The sequence below is a fragment of the Candida metapsilosis genome (genome assembly GCF_017655625.1).
Source record: "Candida metapsilosis strain BP57 chromosome Unknown scaffold2, whole genome shotgun sequence".
In the NCBI taxonomy this organism is placed as follows: domain Eukaryota; kingdom Fungi; phylum Ascomycota; class Pichiomycetes; order Serinales; family Debaryomycetaceae; genus Lodderomyces; species Lodderomyces metapsilosis.
This window is the reverse complement of record NW_027138160.1, coordinates 2,288,311-2,305,082: the sequence shown is the minus strand read 5'-3', so window position 1 is coordinate 2,305,082 and position 16,772 is coordinate 2,288,311. Positions and strand designations below refer to the sequence as shown.

At 37.8% G+C, this 16,772-nt stretch overlaps 8 protein-coding genes across 8 annotated transcripts; 5 read left to right on the top strand and 3 right to left on the bottom strand. All coding sequences in view use genetic code 12, as the record gives it.

The window, feature by feature from the left end:
- Positions 1-252: 252 nt before the first annotated feature.
- On the bottom strand, positions 253-1,635 carry I9W82_002495 (uncharacterized protein; the record flags this gene model as incomplete). Its single annotated transcript, XM_067691356.1, has 1 exon — positions 253-1,635. One exon carries the CDS (start codon positions 1,633-1,635, stop codon positions 253-255), a length of 1,383 nt encoding a protein of 460 aa, XP_067549730.1.
- A 1,003-nt stretch (positions 1,636-2,638) lies between these two features.
- I9W82_002494 (uncharacterized protein) lies at positions 2,639-3,076 on the bottom strand (the record flags this gene model as incomplete). The annotated part of the gene is made up of 1 exon (XM_067691355.1): positions 2,639-3,076. One exon carries the CDS (start codon positions 3,074-3,076, stop codon positions 2,639-2,641), a length of 438 nt encoding a protein of 145 aa, XP_067549729.1.
- Positions 3,077-5,195: 2,119 nt separating this feature from the next.
- SEO1 (putative permease) lies at positions 5,196-6,950 on the top strand (the record flags this gene model as incomplete). Its single annotated transcript, XM_067691354.1, has 1 exon — positions 5,196-6,950. The coding sequence occupies one exon, from the start codon at positions 5,196-5,198 to the stop codon at positions 6,948-6,950; it is 1,755 nt and encodes a 584-aa protein (XP_067549728.1).
- Positions 6,951-7,071: 121 nt separating this feature from the next.
- Positions 7,072-8,193, top strand: I9W82_002492 (glycosyltransferase family 15 protein; the record flags this gene model as incomplete). The annotated part of the gene is made up of 1 exon (XM_067691353.1): positions 7,072-8,193. The coding sequence occupies one exon, from the start codon at positions 7,072-7,074 to the stop codon at positions 8,191-8,193; it is 1,122 nt and encodes a 373-aa protein (XP_067549727.1).
- Positions 8,194-8,417: 224 nt separating this feature from the next.
- Positions 8,418-8,879, top strand: I9W82_002491 (uncharacterized protein; the record flags this gene model as incomplete). Its single annotated transcript, XM_067691352.1, has 1 exon — positions 8,418-8,879. The coding sequence occupies one exon, from the start codon at positions 8,418-8,420 to the stop codon at positions 8,877-8,879; it is 462 nt and encodes a 153-aa protein (XP_067549726.1).
- A 307-nt stretch (positions 8,880-9,186) lies between these two features.
- IMP4 (snoRNA-binding rRNA-processing protein) lies at positions 9,187-10,044 on the top strand (the record flags this gene model as incomplete). The annotated part of the gene is made up of 1 exon (XM_067691351.1): positions 9,187-10,044. The coding sequence occupies one exon, from the start codon at positions 9,187-9,189 to the stop codon at positions 10,042-10,044; it is 858 nt and encodes a 285-aa protein (XP_067549725.1).
- A 16-nt stretch (positions 10,045-10,060) lies between these two features.
- On the bottom strand, positions 10,061-13,213 carry TRK1 (Trk1p; the record flags this gene model as incomplete). The annotated part of the gene is made up of 1 exon (XM_067691349.1): positions 10,061-13,213. One exon carries the CDS (start codon positions 13,211-13,213, stop codon positions 10,061-10,063), a length of 3,153 nt encoding a protein of 1,050 aa, XP_067549724.1.
- Positions 13,214-14,378: 1,165 nt separating this feature from the next.
- On the top strand, positions 14,379-16,013 carry I9W82_002488 (uncharacterized protein; the record flags this gene model as incomplete). The annotated part of the gene is made up of 1 exon (XM_067691348.1): positions 14,379-16,013. The coding sequence occupies one exon, from the start codon at positions 14,379-14,381 to the stop codon at positions 16,011-16,013; it is 1,635 nt and encodes a 544-aa protein (XP_067549723.1).
- Between the last annotated feature and the right edge of the window lie 759 nt (positions 16,014-16,772).

The following is a 16,772-nucleotide window of genomic DNA, read 5'->3' as shown; positions in this document are numbered from 1 at the left end:
AGAGAGGGAGGAGTCCAATCTTTTTCTCGACTTTCAAAATAAAATGATGAAACATCCAAGCAAACATAGAGTCAAGCTCTGAGCAATACTTTAATTTTCATTGTCTGGAAAGATGACAAGTTGATTGAAGGTGAAGAGAGTTGCAAATATTTCTGATACATTGAAACCCAATAGGTGTGAAATTTCTGAATTTTGAGATATATTGAACTATATATAGAGAATATTAATGAAATGCATATATATCTTTACTGATTACTCTACTTTCCAATGGCTTGTTAAACTATTACCACCACCGGAGGAGCTTTCGTTATTCAGTAACTCAGCAACGTAGAGAATCAATGTTGTGGCCATATTGACCCAATTCCAAAATTTCCATGGATGAACAACAATTTTTGTTGTTGAGTTTCCATATAATGGCCACACTTGCAATTCAACCCCCAACTCTCCAATATATGACAACATCAAATGGGTATATACAGCAATCACCAAACATGGTGAATAGGCATAAATGAGCCGTATAAATGCTGAAGGTGGTTGATGGTGAGGTGGTTTGAGATGAAAAGATTTTCTTGATTTTAAAGGTACTCGTTCACTTGAATCCAAGGAAGATAATCGTGTGCTTGAAGGCTGTCTTGATCTTTGTTGTAATGGGGTGGTTGATGGATAAGAAGCAGCTTTATATAAAGATGGAATGATTTTTGTTGCTGCGTAGAAAACTCCAATACGATAAGCAAGGTTAAGTAATAATGATAATGGTAATTTCTGCAACGCTTCAATCAAGTACTCCCAAACTCCTTTAAAAGAAAGTGGGAAAGTTTTAGTTAAAAATGGAACAAGTTCTGAAATTGGATTCATTATGGATGGTGGGATCTTGGGTATTTCATTTCGAACATTTTGTGAAGCCAGGGTTAATAAATTTGCCAATGCTTGAGAAGCACTTTCTGATAATGATGGGAAAGTTTCATAAATACAACGTACAATGTAGGCAAATAGTAATGAGGATTCAATCATTGATCCTTTACCACTAACAATTCCAAATAAACATAATCCAAATGTCAATGTTAATAAAGATCCCAAAAGTGATGATTCCAGTATATCAATTGTAATGGGGAGAACATAAATTCTGTACAAGCAATAAAATGCACCAGTGTCAACCACGGCACTTCCAATTAATGATATAATTAACCAAGAATCTGACTTGTATAAAGTTAACCAATTGACAGTTTGACCAATGGCTTGAATTAGTAACAAGGAGCAAAATCCTTCCAAGATGGTGATTATTGGGGTGGCATTAATGAGTAGGAACTTCCAAATTACAACTGGATTAAACTTGGATTGAAGGGAGCTTCCGTTATTGTTATAATAACTGAGGAAATAAGTCAATAAACTAGGAATAAGGAAATGTTGTCCATAGTATACAAGTGAAACCCATTTGAAATATCTTGTTTTCCTAGCTAGTAGTTGGATAGTTGTAAGTATAAAATAAGTGACTAATAAAGTTAATGAAAATGCTAATCCACAATTGACTCCACCAGCATCAAAAGCGAGTGGGATGGTTAAAATGACCCAAACTAGATATAAAGTTGCAAATAGAGCCCTTATGGATCTGGATATAGTTTTAGATAGAAAGGACATTCAACTAGGAGTAAATGGATTGTGGTTGTTGAGGATTCTGCTGTTGTTGTTGTTGTGGCATTTACTGGAAGCAAAAAAAAAAAAAAAAAATCAAAAAGAACGACCTACTTCGGGGGGTGGTGTTGGGATTAGGGAAGTAGTGTGGGGGTATATAAGCAGCAATGTACTGAATGGGTTACAGTATGAACAACTGTATAAGTGTAATTGGTGTAAAAGCGTACGTGGTGTGTAAGTCTCCTTGGTTTATTTTTTATTTGGTTTGTTTTTGATGGTTGTCTTGTCGTTTTTTTTTTTTTTAATTTTATTTAATTTTTAATTTAATTTGATTTTTCTCTCTCTCTATTCATATCCAATGCGTTATACATACATTAAGTTAATACCGTTACAGTTAAGGCGGTTTTTGTGGGATTGTTTCATCTTTATCAAAAAACTAATACGAACCACAGTTTTAACAGTCTTCTGAGTTCTTACTATATCTATACATCGTAACTCACATACACACATCTAGTACTCAAATGTACTCAGATCACTAAAGGTCCTTTTTTATCGTATTATTGTTAATATGAACTGTTATTTTAGGGCTTGAAACTGCTTCATGAAATTCCAACTGATTCCCTTGGACTTATCTCTCGGTAATCATATCACTCAAAAATACGTAACGTAACATTGGATGCTTTAGTTTAAAAACACTCTCTTTCTTTCAAGAGTCTCACACATTGTGTTCTTCAGCCGGGTGACTCCCCATTTTTGGATTCTCTGACTGCACGAAAGGAAACAGACTTTAAAGATAACGTCCACCTGATATCCTTTTCAACTTGTGGTTCTTTAGCATCCAAGTTTTTACCTCATCTATAGTCCGACACGCATCATAAAGGTCAACGAACTACATTCAATTTACACCTTTCACTATCAGAGCAACTAGCGACGCAACAGTTGCTGCTTACAGCCCGTACACTTGGTTCGTAATTAATCATTGTCTCATTAACTCCGTTATACATGCTATCTATACAAATGTAGATTGTTGTAAATCTAATGTCTCCTTTAACATTGTTCGTAATTCTTCCTCTCCTAACCGATCAGTATGAGATATATTAAACGCATCAAGGTATCGTATAACTTCAAACCTTTGTAAATAATCAACATCTGTAGTCTTGTCAATTGGTGGTAATCCGTATTCTTCTGGAACCGCTCCATCTGGAAATGTCACTGATGACGTTCTCGAATGATTGTGTTTCCTTCTAGTTGGTAATAATTTCTTTCTCATAGAAGGAGATGTGGATCCTGATCTTCTCTGGTTCTCGGTTGTACTCGTGGTTGTGGTTATGTGACTAGTGGTGGGGTTATATTCTGGTGATTTATTTTCAGAATTGACTTCATCTTCTTGAACCGATGCATTCCTCTTTGATTTAAGATTGACTTTAGGAAGTATCAGACCAAACATAATAATAGTATGGTGGTCTGCTTTATAAAACCATACAGAGTGATATAGGAAAAGGCTGATGAATACTTAACAGACTATGAAGAGATGATGAATGGTTAGATTTGGTTGAAACCAAAAAAAGTTTTGCGATTTTTACATTTAATGACGTATTCTTATTACCGCAGAATTATGTGTTGTATTCGGAGATAAGAACGAAGTAGTTTTTTGGTTGTTTTTCGCTTATAAACGGTTGTACAAGTAGAAGTAGAAGAATGTAGTCATTAAATTTATTAATTTATACGAATACAGTAATATATAGAACAATTCTTTATTGTATTGCTGCAACAATTCTTATTTTGCTGTAAACAAAAAAAATTATGTTCCTTTTCTTCGCTTTTGTTCTAGATTCGCAACGAAAGGGTAATAACAACCGAACGACTCGACAAAGTAGTATGGAAATGCGAACCAACCTAGAATAAGAGAACAACTTACTTCTAATCATATTGTATTCCACACGAGGCCAAGATCTAGTTCCACATATTAAACCCTTTCTCTCTTGTTTTTTTGTTTTTTTTAGCACCGTATTCTTGGCAGGGATTGTAGAATGCTTGGTCTGCATTTGCAACCATCATTCATCCCACAATTTTTTAGAAACAAGTAGTCATAATTGATCACCACGTACTGAATAGATGAGCTTTTCTTGCTTATAAGAGTTGTTAAATACACCTATCGTGAGTTTCTTTAAAAAAAGAGAGGAGTATTTTACTACTTCTCTACAATTAATCATTTATACAATAACAATTTACATATATTTATTAATAACTTTACATAAACCAAAATAGAACCCTGACTACGTCATGTAACGATAAAAGGCTGGGTTTCATCGCGGAGCTAAATCGAAAACACTTGGACCATTTCTTTGACGGAACAATTGATCAGAAGATTTATCACTAGTAGTCCTTACTGAATCAAAGTTAAATATTCGTTTGACCAGTCAGAAACCGAAAACAAGTAAAGAGCTTCTCCAACTGTAAATAATCAATCATTCCAACGGGAAGGTCCCATCAATGATTGTTACCTTTGAAAGAAGCCTCTATAATAAATCATAGAACACCATAGAATTCCACTTGAGAACAACCCTCGAACACTGGATAACAACTTCTTTGGTTGATCCTTTTTATCAACTATTTGTAGGACGGTTTCATCCTCTCTATTTATACTCCAAAGTTGGAAATATCAAAATTGTGAAATTTTTCTATATTGTAGGAAAAGAGGGGAAGATCAAAATGTTTGTTATGCGCAGTTACAAACACGAAAGCAAAACAGAGTGACTATTTGAACCCTAGGAAGCTACAACAACCTCCTAATAAAAAAGATAACGATAACAAGCTGCATCTTTTTATGTTATGGAATCTCATTCTAAGTTTTTGTGATATCAAATCACCAAATCTGAGATTTTATGATATGCTAAAAATTACTCTTTATATTTGAATCTCTTATAAGGTGAACATTCGTAAACATGCAAAAGTCTATACGATCTTGACAACGTCTCCTTTGTAATGCTCTCTCAGTATAGTGACTCCTCGTCGTAAAATTAATCTCTCCATTTCTGTCTGCATATACGTTGTCTATCTCACGTGCAATTGCAACAATACTAAAAATTTTTGCAGTCAACGCCGTGAAAAACAATAATAAAAAAAAAAAAAAGAAAAGGCGATTTAAACAGAATCACAAAAATGGCTTACCACAGTAGAATCCATCGCGCATGGTTTGCTAGACTCAGTGTCTTACTGCAGCAATTTAAATTTAAACGAGTCATCACTGAACCACCTGTATCAGCAAAAAGGAACCAATCAGAGTGAGCGGGTACACTATGCGGATGTCAAAGCCGAGCAATGCGAGACTGAATGTAAAAACCTGCATCAATTAATCTACTCCACAATGTTTGTTTGATTGACTCACAATTAAAACATACGAGCCACAACTGGTGATGCCGTTCAACCATCCACAATAAAATAATAATAATCGAAGACACTAAAAAAAAAATAACGAGCAGGGTTTTTCTAAAATTATAAATATCTGGTGATTTGCGAGATTCTCTTCAGAAAGATTCCCATTCTTCTTCACATACAAATACAAAATGGCCGCTGTGATTACTCCTTTTCAACGCCTCAAATGGGGAATTTTCCCAGTTAGGAGAATAGTGGATGAAGACGAGAATGGTAACTTTATAAATATCGATGATGAAGACACACCACTCACAAGTGAGGGAAATAGTATTGAAAAGATTGATTCTAAATTCGAAAACACCCATTCCATCATCGCCAAAGAGGAAGAGCCTGAGATTGAGTATCGTGATGAAAAGGATCGTCCATGGTGGAAGTTCTTTGATGAGTATGAGTACCGGGTCACTACCCAGCAGAAGAAGAGTAGAAAGTGGTACAAATGGTTTCACGATGATGACACACCAGAAGAGAAGAAGCTCATCACAAAGATTGATATCTTGTTGACTTTTTACTCCCTCATGGCGTACTGGGTTAAGTATTTAGACCAGACCAATTTAACCAACGCCTATATTGGTGGAATCAAGGAGGCAATTGGAATGGAAGGGAACGATTTCATCAACACCCAGGTCTTATTCTCCGTTGGTAATATTATTCTTCAGATTCCATTCATGTACGTGTTGTACGCATTTCCATTAACTTATGTGCTCCCAGCCTTGGATATCAGTTGGTCAATTTTGACTATCTGTACATCGCAAGTCGTTAATGTTCCTGGTCTTAAGGCTATTCGTTTTTTTATTGGTGCATTTGAAGCTCCTTCATATTTTGCCTACCATGCATTATTCGCCTCATGGTTTAAAGGAAGTACAGGTGAAGTTACACGGAGAGCTGGATTTTACTACATTGGGCAATATTTGGGGATATTGACTTCTGGTGTGCTCTCTGGGGCAATTGTGAGAAATTTAGGTGGTGTTGGTGGGTATGAAGCTTGGCAATGGATTTTCATCGTTGATGGTATCATTAGTATTGCTGTGGGAATTATTGGAATCTATATGATTCCAGGTACACCTGAAGATTGTTACAGTATCTTCTTATCTGATGACGATATTAGACTTGCTAGGAGGAGAATGAGAAAAGATCAAAAGGGTGCCAAACCCAGAGAAAATGCATTTTATCATTTCTTTAGTTGGGAAACATGGCGCAAGGTGCTTACATCATGGCATTTTTACATTTTGGGATTATGGAATATATTTTGCTGGAACAATTCCAATGGTACTTCAGGTGCATATGCATTATGGCTTCAATCTTTAAAGAAAGGCGATGGTGTGACTCCTCGTTTTAATGCTGGCCAGTTGCAAGATTATACCGCATTGACACCAGCATTGGGAATCATATGGTTAATCATTACAAGTACAATGGCTGACTTATTTAATACTCGATATGGTGCAATTATATTTTCACAGGTGTTTAATGTTCTCGGTAATATCTTGCTTGCAGTTTGGGATATTCCTGAACGAGCCAAATGGTTTGCCTTTTGTATGCAATATTGGGGTTGGAGTTCAGCCCCTGCTCTATATTCATTCTTGGGAGATATTTGTCGAAGAGATCTTCGTGAGCGTCAAATCATTTTGGTTTCATGTAATATTTTAGCTCAACAAAGTACTGCATGGATTGCAACATTGGTATGGAAGACGGTTGAAGCACCTAGATTCTTGAAAGGTTTCAGTTTTACCGCGGCATCGGCATTTGCAATGGCGGCGTGGTCGTTTGTGGTGTTGTATTTTTACAAGAGACAAGAGAGAGCAGGTGCTCTTGATAATAATATTGTGTTGTATGATTCGAGTAAAGATGAGGAAAAGCCGGATATTAAACAGACTGATAGAACTATATAGAATAGATATAATTTAAGCTTATGATACTAATGCCTATTGTAAAAGACTAAAAAGCCTTGTATTGATATGCTACCAAATTTTGAAAAATTTCAAACATTTCCTCCCCCAATCCATCCAGACCATGCTTCGACGAATCTATATTGCCTCCTTGGTATTAATTGCATTTTCAATTTACCTCCTGCCTTCCAACCAGTCTGCAGACTGCTACCACTACAGAAACGATGCTGAATTCAAATCATTCTTGCAAGCTCATCACTCGGAGTACCAATCAGAAAACTTGAGTATTGTCAAATCGCAAGTGTACAATCATCGTGAAAATGCAACGTTCCTAATGCTAGCGCGAAACCACGACGTGTATTTAGTTTTGGAAACTTTACAAGGGATTCAAGACCGATTCAATGACAAGTTCAACTACGACTACACTTTTCTCAATGATGAACCATTCACATCAGATTTTATCTATCTCATCAGTACCTACATCCCTCGTGGGAAAGTAAACTTTGGAATAATACCGAAAGAGCATTGGTCGTACCCTAGTCATATCAACACTACTGCTTGTGCCGAGGTACGAGCAAATTTTGCCGATATTCCATACGGAGATTCGGAAAGTTATAGACACATGTGTCGATTCTATTCGGGATTTTTCTACAAGCATGAAATGGTGCGGCAGTATCAGTACTATTGGAGAATTGAACCTGACGTTAAACTATTTTGCGATGTCAACGAAGACTTATTCCGCATCATGAGGGAAAATGACAAAAAATACGGGTATTCCATTGCCCTTTTTGAGTATGCGGAAACAATACCAACATTATGGCCCCACGTTATCAAGTACATCCAAGAACGAAACCTACAACCTGAACTATTACCAATGTTTACCAACAAATTCGGCTGGTACAACTTGTGTCATTTTTGGTCGAATTTTGAAATTGCAAATTTGGACGTGTTTAATAATCCCCAATATGAGGATTTTTTCAACTACTTGGATTTGGCTGGTGGGTTCTTTTATGAAAGATGGGGCGATGCACCGGTACATAGTATGGCAATGATGATTATGTTGTCAAAGAATGATTTACATTGGTTTGATCAAATTGGGTATACTCATCCTCCATATGTACAATGTCCTCAAGATGCTGCAATTTATGTCAAGAATCGATGTGTTTGCAATCCAGATGAGGATATTACGTTAAATGATGAAACAAGTTGCAACAGTCATTTCCTTCGCTTTTTGGAAGAGGTGTAGGGGCTCATATGTAATTGTAATTGACAATGGTTAGAGTTTTTAAAGTGTAGATGTGCCTGGCCTTTGACGCCCTGTTGTCATTTTATTGCGCCAAAAAAAAAAAGAAAACGAATGTCAACAACGTAGTAAACCAGACTCCTTTTAATACCAAACTAGGCTTTTCTTCACATACAATCCATACCAACTTACCTAACTAGATACAGGCATAACCCAACATTTCTACAATGGCTATTCAGTTCCTTTTCCTCATTTCAAGACAAGGCAAAACCAGATTATCAAAATGGTACCAAACAATACCCCAAAAACAAAAAGCCAAAATCATCCGTGACTTGTCAACCATAATCCTATCAAGAAGAGCCAAGATGTGTAATGTACTAGAGTACAAAGATTTGAAAATCATTTACCGAAGATATGCCTCGTTATTCTTTGTCATTGGTGTTGATAATGATGATAATGAATTGATTGGACTAGAGGTAATTCATCGATTTGTTGAACAAATGGATAAGATGTATGGCAACGTTTGTGAGCTAGATATAATATTTGGATTTGAAAAGGCGTATCATGTTTTGGATGAGTTGTTGCTTGATGGGTATATCCAGGAAAGTTCGAAGAAAGAGGTGTTGAAACGGGTTAGTCAACAGGATGAATTGGAGAACATGGATGAGTTTGAAAGAGTACTTGTTTAGAAAAGTGGAGCATGATGCAGCGAGGTTTGCTTTGGGTTGATGTTTAAGGAGAAAGCACAGTTCATCAAATAGATTAGTAAGCAATTTTACGACATTTACCATTCTGCTTGTAGTTGCAGGCTCTAGCCCTTATTCCATAAGGGCGCTTCCCATTGGAGAGTCTGTTGCTAGCACTGCCATCCACTTAATGAATGTCAAAGCACTCTCTAACAATTGAGAAGGTAGCGCCGCGGTAAAAAAAATTATTTCCGATGCCCCTAAAATTTCCACAATCTCATCTCAGCACCACTTTTTCACCACCACAGACATGATTAGAAAACAAGCAAGAGAGAGAAGGGAATATCTCTACAGAAAAGCTTTACAGCTTCAGGAGGCCTCGCGTACAGAAAAACGTCAACAACTTAAAGCGGCCTTAGCACTGGGGAAACCATTATCAAAAGATCTAGCAGAAGACACACAACTCCAACGAGATTTCATTTATGACCAGAGTGAACAAGACCAACTAGATATCGATGACGAGTATAGTGCCCTCTCGGGAATTTCAGATCCAAAAGTCGTCATCACTACATCAAGAGATCCAAGTGTTCGATTATTGCAATTTTCAAAAGAAATTAAATTGATGTTTCCCAATAGCTTGAAGTTGAATCGTGGTAATTACATTATTAACGATTTAGTCAAGACTTGTACAAGAGTTCAGGTTTCAGATTTGATAATATTACATGAACACAGAGGTGTACCTACATCTTTAACGGTTAGTCATTTCCCACATGGTCCAACAGCTATATTCACTTTACACAACGTCAAGTTAAGACACGATTTGCCAAACTTGGGTAATATAAGTGAGTCTTATCCTCATTTGATATTTGAAAATTTCAATACACCATTGGGGAAAAGGGTAGTCAAGATTTTGCAACATTTATTCCCTCCTGGAGTTAAACGGGATTCGTCAAGAGTAATTACGTTTGTTAACAATGACGATTATATAAGTGTGAGGCACCATGTGTACGTTAGAACTAGAGACAGTGTTGAAATCAGTGAAATTGGACCAAGGTTTGAAATGAAATTGTACGAGATTAGATTGGGATTGGCTGATAACACTGATGCCGATGTCGAATGGCAAGTAAGGAGGTTTATACGTACGGCAAATAGAAAGAATTACTTATAAAATAAATACGTTAATTTTATACATGACTCACTGTGGTGACAAGATAATTAGGGTTGCTTGAATGTAGTGAATGTGCGTGATCTCTATTACTGGAATTGCTATCCATGGTAGCTGATTCTTTCCGTTTCCGTCTCTTATCTCTCAATTGCTCAACATTTGTCAATACTCTACTGAGAATGTTATCACCTCCATCAATAGGTCCACCTCTTGCAAAAGTTGCCACTCGATCCAATGTCGTACCTCTTTCCAGGCTACGTTGTCTTCTCAAGGCGTGCTGTTCTTGAAGATCATCGTGTCGTCTCATCTCATCATTAGGTAACAAAATAGCTCTATCAATAGTATAAGGCAAACCTCTATGCCTACCTCTAATCATCATTGCGATAATGACCAACTTTGAAACAACATTAAATGTACCAGACAATGATGTATTGACATCAGGATATCCTAGAGACATTCCAACAGTACCATAAGCACTAATAATTTCAAACAAAATTGCAAACTCAGAAAACCTAACCTCCATTTCTTGCAATTTTTTACCTTCAGCAATACAAATAATAAACATTCCCAAGAAGATATACCACAAATCATACGACAATTGATTACGCAAGTGCGCACCAACAAAGTTTGATGGAGTTTTTTCATCGCCTTCTTCTTCCTGGGCGTATACCCCTAAACTCTGTTCTTCATACACGTTCGTTCTCCTGACTGAAATAGCGATTGGCAAGACCGATACATACATCATTAACATGTAGCTCACCTGGCATGCCGAATGCAATTTCGACAAATCAATGATAGAGAACCCAACGGTCCGAGTACACAACGCTTGAAATAGCCCATTTAAAACACGATATCCTGTGGGCACCCCATCAAATATCTCATTGTGAATGTCGAGAATACAAAAAATCACTAGATCAAACCCATTTAATGCAACTAAAACAAAAAGCAACCACCACGTGGGGACCAGTGGAAAAAGTAATGTGAAGCATCGACGCGGGTGATCCAATAAAAATCCTAATGACTCCTTGTATAATGATAAGTCTGGAGCCATTTTAAACAATACCCAAATTATAAAACGCAAGAATATTGGAAATCCAGTGTTTCCAATAACAATCAAAAATCCACATAATATTTGCACAAATGCATTTTCATGGAATGAATTCATCGAGTCTGGAGTCAAGGTAAAACCTAAATCATTGAATGATGACTGTATTGTATAGAATGCCCACCACCCTGGCGTAATACCATTGTCATTAAGCATCTTCTTGTAGTGAGGCATACAATAAACCCAAATCAAAAGCATGAAGGCAGGTATTATCAAGAAACCAAAAAAGTAGCACACAATAATTTTGAGAAGCAATTTCACTGCTCTATATTCAATACCACCAAGCTCGTCTTTTTGCTCGGCGGTCATCTTAATAAAAGTGGAGTTTCTCCCCACAGTAGGAGCAAAAGACAAATAGTTTCCACTCATTGTCCGGGAGAGCCCAGGGTGAAACCCATGATCTGATTCGTCATAACTATCCTCCGACTCCGAACCACTGTCATTCTGTGCTGCAGTAGCACCACTGGATACTCCAGATAATGCAGGAGTCCTGTACCTCTTGAGTTTCTTAAACCGATTCTGCCTTCTCTTTGTTCTAGCTTTATCTGGTAGTGTATTATCAAACTTGATTGCCCGCGCGGGTACGGCTCCTTCTGCAAGACTGCTTGCAGACTGCCGCCTTCCTTGATTTCCCAGCAGGGTTGGAGAAATATCATCTCCATCATTGTCATCAGTAACACCGTCTTCGATCTCCCCGTCGTAGTCTTCGTCTTCATTATCGTCAAAAGCATCGCTATTCTCTGCGCCACTACGACTATCAAATCGAGTGGCATCATCAGCGGAAATATTGTTATCCTCGACCTCTGAGTCTATTGAAGCATCATCATCATCATCCACATCTTCAGCATCACTTGAAGCCTGAGAGCGCCTTTTCCGGCTCGAGTTTGAAAGTGTTTTTCTCAATCTGTGCCTCCATGGCCTATGCAGCTTTCTTGTCGTCAATGGTATCCACAGCGACTTCCTTTCTTTGGAGAGCCTTTTTCTGGTGAAAATGGCATTATGGGTGGTGGCATCTTCAACCTCATTCGGTGGTTTAATAACAAGAACATCGTCGTCATCATCATTGTCATCGTTCTGGTTGTCACTACCATCAGTAACGTCACTGGGTGAATTTTGACTAGTAGACGTTGATCCGTGTGATTTTCTTCTTCTCCTCATTCTAGGCGACGTGGAATCCGCAAAATGGATACTTGGGGTATGCGGTGGTCGACTGTCAGAACCTTCGTTTTGATCGCCATCACGTTCCCCACCACCAGTTTGTTTCGAATTGTGTTTCTCTCTAAGCATATTGATAGATCGATACATATCCTCTGGGTCGATTGATTTCTTTCTCTTTGGATGCGGTAGAGCTCCAAACTTGATTGCGTGGTTGACAGTCGTAGGTTGATCTAGTGAGGTTCTATTCCTGCTGTCTCCTAGATCATCTTCATCATCAGAAGGCTCTGATACATGTTCAGCTGCTCCGTGCCCATTATGGGTTTCATTTCCATGTAGCAGTGGCGGAGATTGCGAGCTGTCAACTTCTTGGTCCTTTTGATTGATTCCCAAGTCTTTATTGCTCGCCGTATTCATTCTGGTAGAATTAGCTGATGCCATTGAGCCAAGTCTAGCCAATGTTGCTGATTTTCTCATTTGAAAGTTCAATTTTGAATTCTCCTTAATGTTGTCAAAATGGCGTTCAAAGTAATACAATCGAACCAAAAGTAGCGAACCGTGAATCCAAATGGGATTTGTAAGTGATGGTATAATATACAAAATGATTTGTTGATAAAGTGATATCTTGTTAACGTCAACTGTGTTAAGACCTGCTTGGGTGGATGCACCACATGTAAAGAACAAGGCATCGATATATGGCATCGTTTTCACTGGATATACTAATATCGAACCAAGGAAGCAAAATGTAAGAATGTAAAAGTAATGAACGGCCCTAAAGTTCGGTAGCAAAATCTTGGAATAAGGGTACACTGCTGATACCACCCTGTGCAATAAGTTTCTAATTTTAAACCCTAGATCTTCCTTGAAGCGTGTTCGCCTAAAACGCTGAGGTATGTTTGGAACTGATGGCATAACGTTGGTATGCAGGCTAAGCCAAGAGTAAATAACGAGCTAAAACAGCTGGGTAATTGCTATTGTTGAGTCAGAAGCACAACAGCAATAGCAGTGATGATAAATGCTTGATGACCTTATGAATGTGTTGATATGATTGCTAAGGGCCGTTTCAGTAAACAAAAGAAATTTCAATAACCGTCTAGGAAAATTAATATGCTGGTGTCTTTTTTTGATGAGCTCACGTGCGCGCCTTTTAGATAGGCGCAGTTTACCCTACTCAACACCACAAGGGATAAGTGATAAAACTCTGTGTTCTGAACGGAAGCATTTAAGGAGATGGTTGTACTACTACTGAGAAAAGAGACTCGTCGAGTGTGGCCAGTGTGAAAGATAATAAACATTCTTATTTTCTTGGTCTAAAACACTAAAGTTAATATGGCAATGCAGATTCTATATCATTTCGACCATAACTTGTGCTGAAAGAAGTTAATCGATGTAGGATTGTTCCCTCTCTTAACCGGAATTTCATTAGCAGCTACTATAAATGAGGGGAAGACCTTGTTACATGCTTCGGATAAAGAGCCCCGCAATTTCGTAAAACGAGCCCCGAAACTTGCCCGTCTTTTATATACACCATGCTCTATCTAAATAAGACGTTTGTGTCATATCGTTGAGGTTTTGTTTAAATTTGGCATATGATGTTATCTGTCACAAAGTTTGCTGTTGCAGTCTTTGCAGAATTGAAATTTTCAATTATTGCTTATCTATTGTTGTGCATAAAATAGACGACGGTTATGTACCAAAAGTAAAATAAGACCGGAAGTTCAAAATATCCTTATCTGCTACTAAGCTGTATGCTATCAACAGAAGATGGAAATCAAAAAAATGACAAATTAGCAAACGGCGGCAGTATTCATCAGGCGTGTGTTATGCTTAGTTTCAGCTAATCACTACCGATTCGACGCTAGCTTCTTAGAACTGTTTGTTAATAGCAAATCCAAAATGTAGTATACTGATAATTCCTACAATTCGAGATTGGTAGTTCTTATCTAAATTTCACACGCAGTAAATTAGAAATGAAAGCAAGTGCTTGAAATTTCACTTTAACCTCAACCGCAATGGTATAAAAGATGTGCAATGGCCTCTGTGTTGTTAAACACTTTGGTTCCCTCGTCAACCCAAGATGACATTTTCACCTGTTCACAGTTTGCATCACATATCGACGCATACTTCCGAATTGAGACATATTGATCCGCAACATAACCTTGGAGATGCTGACTTGTTACATCAAATTGGATACAAGCAGGAGTTGAGAAGACACTACTCAACAATACAAGTGTTTGGGATAGCCTTTTCAATTATGGGTCTTTTGCCAAGCATTTCATCCGTTCTCACGTCTGGTTTAGAGGCCGGTCCTGCTGGTCTTGTTTGGGGCTGGCTCATTGCTAGTTGCTTTATCTTTTGTGTTGGTCTTTCAATGAGTTTTATGGGTAGTGCTATACCAACAAGTGGTGGTTTGTATTACTATACCAACTACTATTGCCCAGATAGATATAGGGTAGCATTGAGTTACTTTATTGGATGTGCAAACTCTCTTGGATTGACTGGTGCCATTTGTAGCATCACTTATGGATTTGCAGTTGAGGTCTTGTCAGCTGTCTCAATTTCAAAAGACGACAATTTTGAGCAAACAAATGCAAAAACTTATGGTGTATTTGCGGCAGGTATTGTGTCCAATATGGTTATTGCATGTTTAACAACGAAGCATGCCGCCAAATTTCAAACTGTTTCAATTTGTGTCAATGTGTTTTTGGTAATTCTATTCATTATTGCCGTGCCTGTAGGGTTTTCAAAGCACAACACCTTCAACTCGAAGGGATACATATTTGGAAAGTGGGAGAATTATAGAGACTGGCCAATTGGATGGAGCTCAGTTATGTCCTGGAATCCAGCTATATGGACAATTGGATCATTCGATTCGGTCATTCACTGCTCAGAAGAGGCATTGAACGCTCAAAGATCTATTCCTGTGGGAATATTGGGTTCTATTGCTGCATGTGGACTCTTGGGTTGGGTCATAGTAATTGTGTGCGCGGCGTGTATTAAGGATGGTGATACTGCACGTATCATCGCATCAGACACTGGTTCATCGATGGCACAGATTATATACGATGCATTGGGGAAAAAATGGGCTGTTGCATTTATGGCATTGATTTGTGTGGGTCAGTATCTTATGGCCATTTCCTTAATGATTGCTTTGTCCAGACAAGTTTGGTCGTTTGCTAGGGACGACGGTTTGCCTGTGATGTATAAATGGGTCAAATATGTCGACCCAAAAATCAAAGTACCAGTGAGAGCTACAATATTCGCGGGTGTTTGTGGATTGGTCTTGGGCTGTTTGTGTATAATTCCAGGAACGGCTGGTGCTAATGCTTTATTTTCCCTTGGTATTGCTTCAAACACTTTGGCATGGGTTACGCCAGTGATCCTTATCCTTTTGCCTTACGGAAGAAAGAGATTTATACCAGGACCATTCTACTTTGGAAAAACTGCGACAATGTTCATCAACATCATAACCTCCTTATTTCTTTCCTTCATCATCACCATGAGTATGTTTCCGGAGTCAAGGCATGTTGATAAAGAGAGCATGAATTACACTTGTGCTATCAATGGCGGGGTTTGGTTATTGTCTATCCTCTATTACTATTCATGGGCATGGCGAACATATACCGGACCTAAATCCAACCTTGACGGTTCAGAGTCTGAGGAAGAATCCAGTGTAAACAACATTGACGAAGTGATAGAAGTTAAGGCGTGATAATAGTATCTCTTGATCTCAAAATATAACAGTTGTATGACTTTTGTGAATGGAAATTGTAGGACTCTGATATAGAGTCAACACTTGTTTTGTTACTCTTATCTTGAAATTTTTTAACACGAGATGCTTTATGCTAAGGCTTTAGTATATGCAATGAAAATGACGTGTACGCATACGTAATCAACACAAAATAGTCAAACTCAAAAGCACAAAGCTCTAGCTTGGTAAAAGTTAAAAAATGAATGCAAAAAAAAAAAATTTCTTACCGCCACAAAAAACTCATACTAAACAATTTTTTTTTTCAAAGGTAGCGCATAACTCATCTCTCTCATTGAAATTTTTTTTTCCTTCTTCTTCTTGCAGTATAAATACAATGAAATTTTCCCTACAGAATTATCTTACATTTTTATATCATTATTCCTATTTTTTTCATTTTCCTTCTTTCTTCTTCTCCTTCTTCCTCTCTCTTTCTCTCTCTCTCTCTCTCTCTCTTCTCAATAAGTCACCGTCCTCCCTTTGTGAATTGAGTGCAGACTAATAGATTTCTTCATTGGTATGTACAAACCCCTACGGAATAAAAGAAAGACGCGTTATTGAGAAGAGAATAAACTTAATTTGATACTTATACACAAGGAGGTCTTCTCCGATGTTAGCAGTGTGCTTGCCTCCCTTTCCCAGTCCCTTTAAGCGCGATGCGAGAGAGATGAGAAAGGCCTACAGAAAGCAACAGTTGAAGAAAAAAAAAAAAAAAATTATATT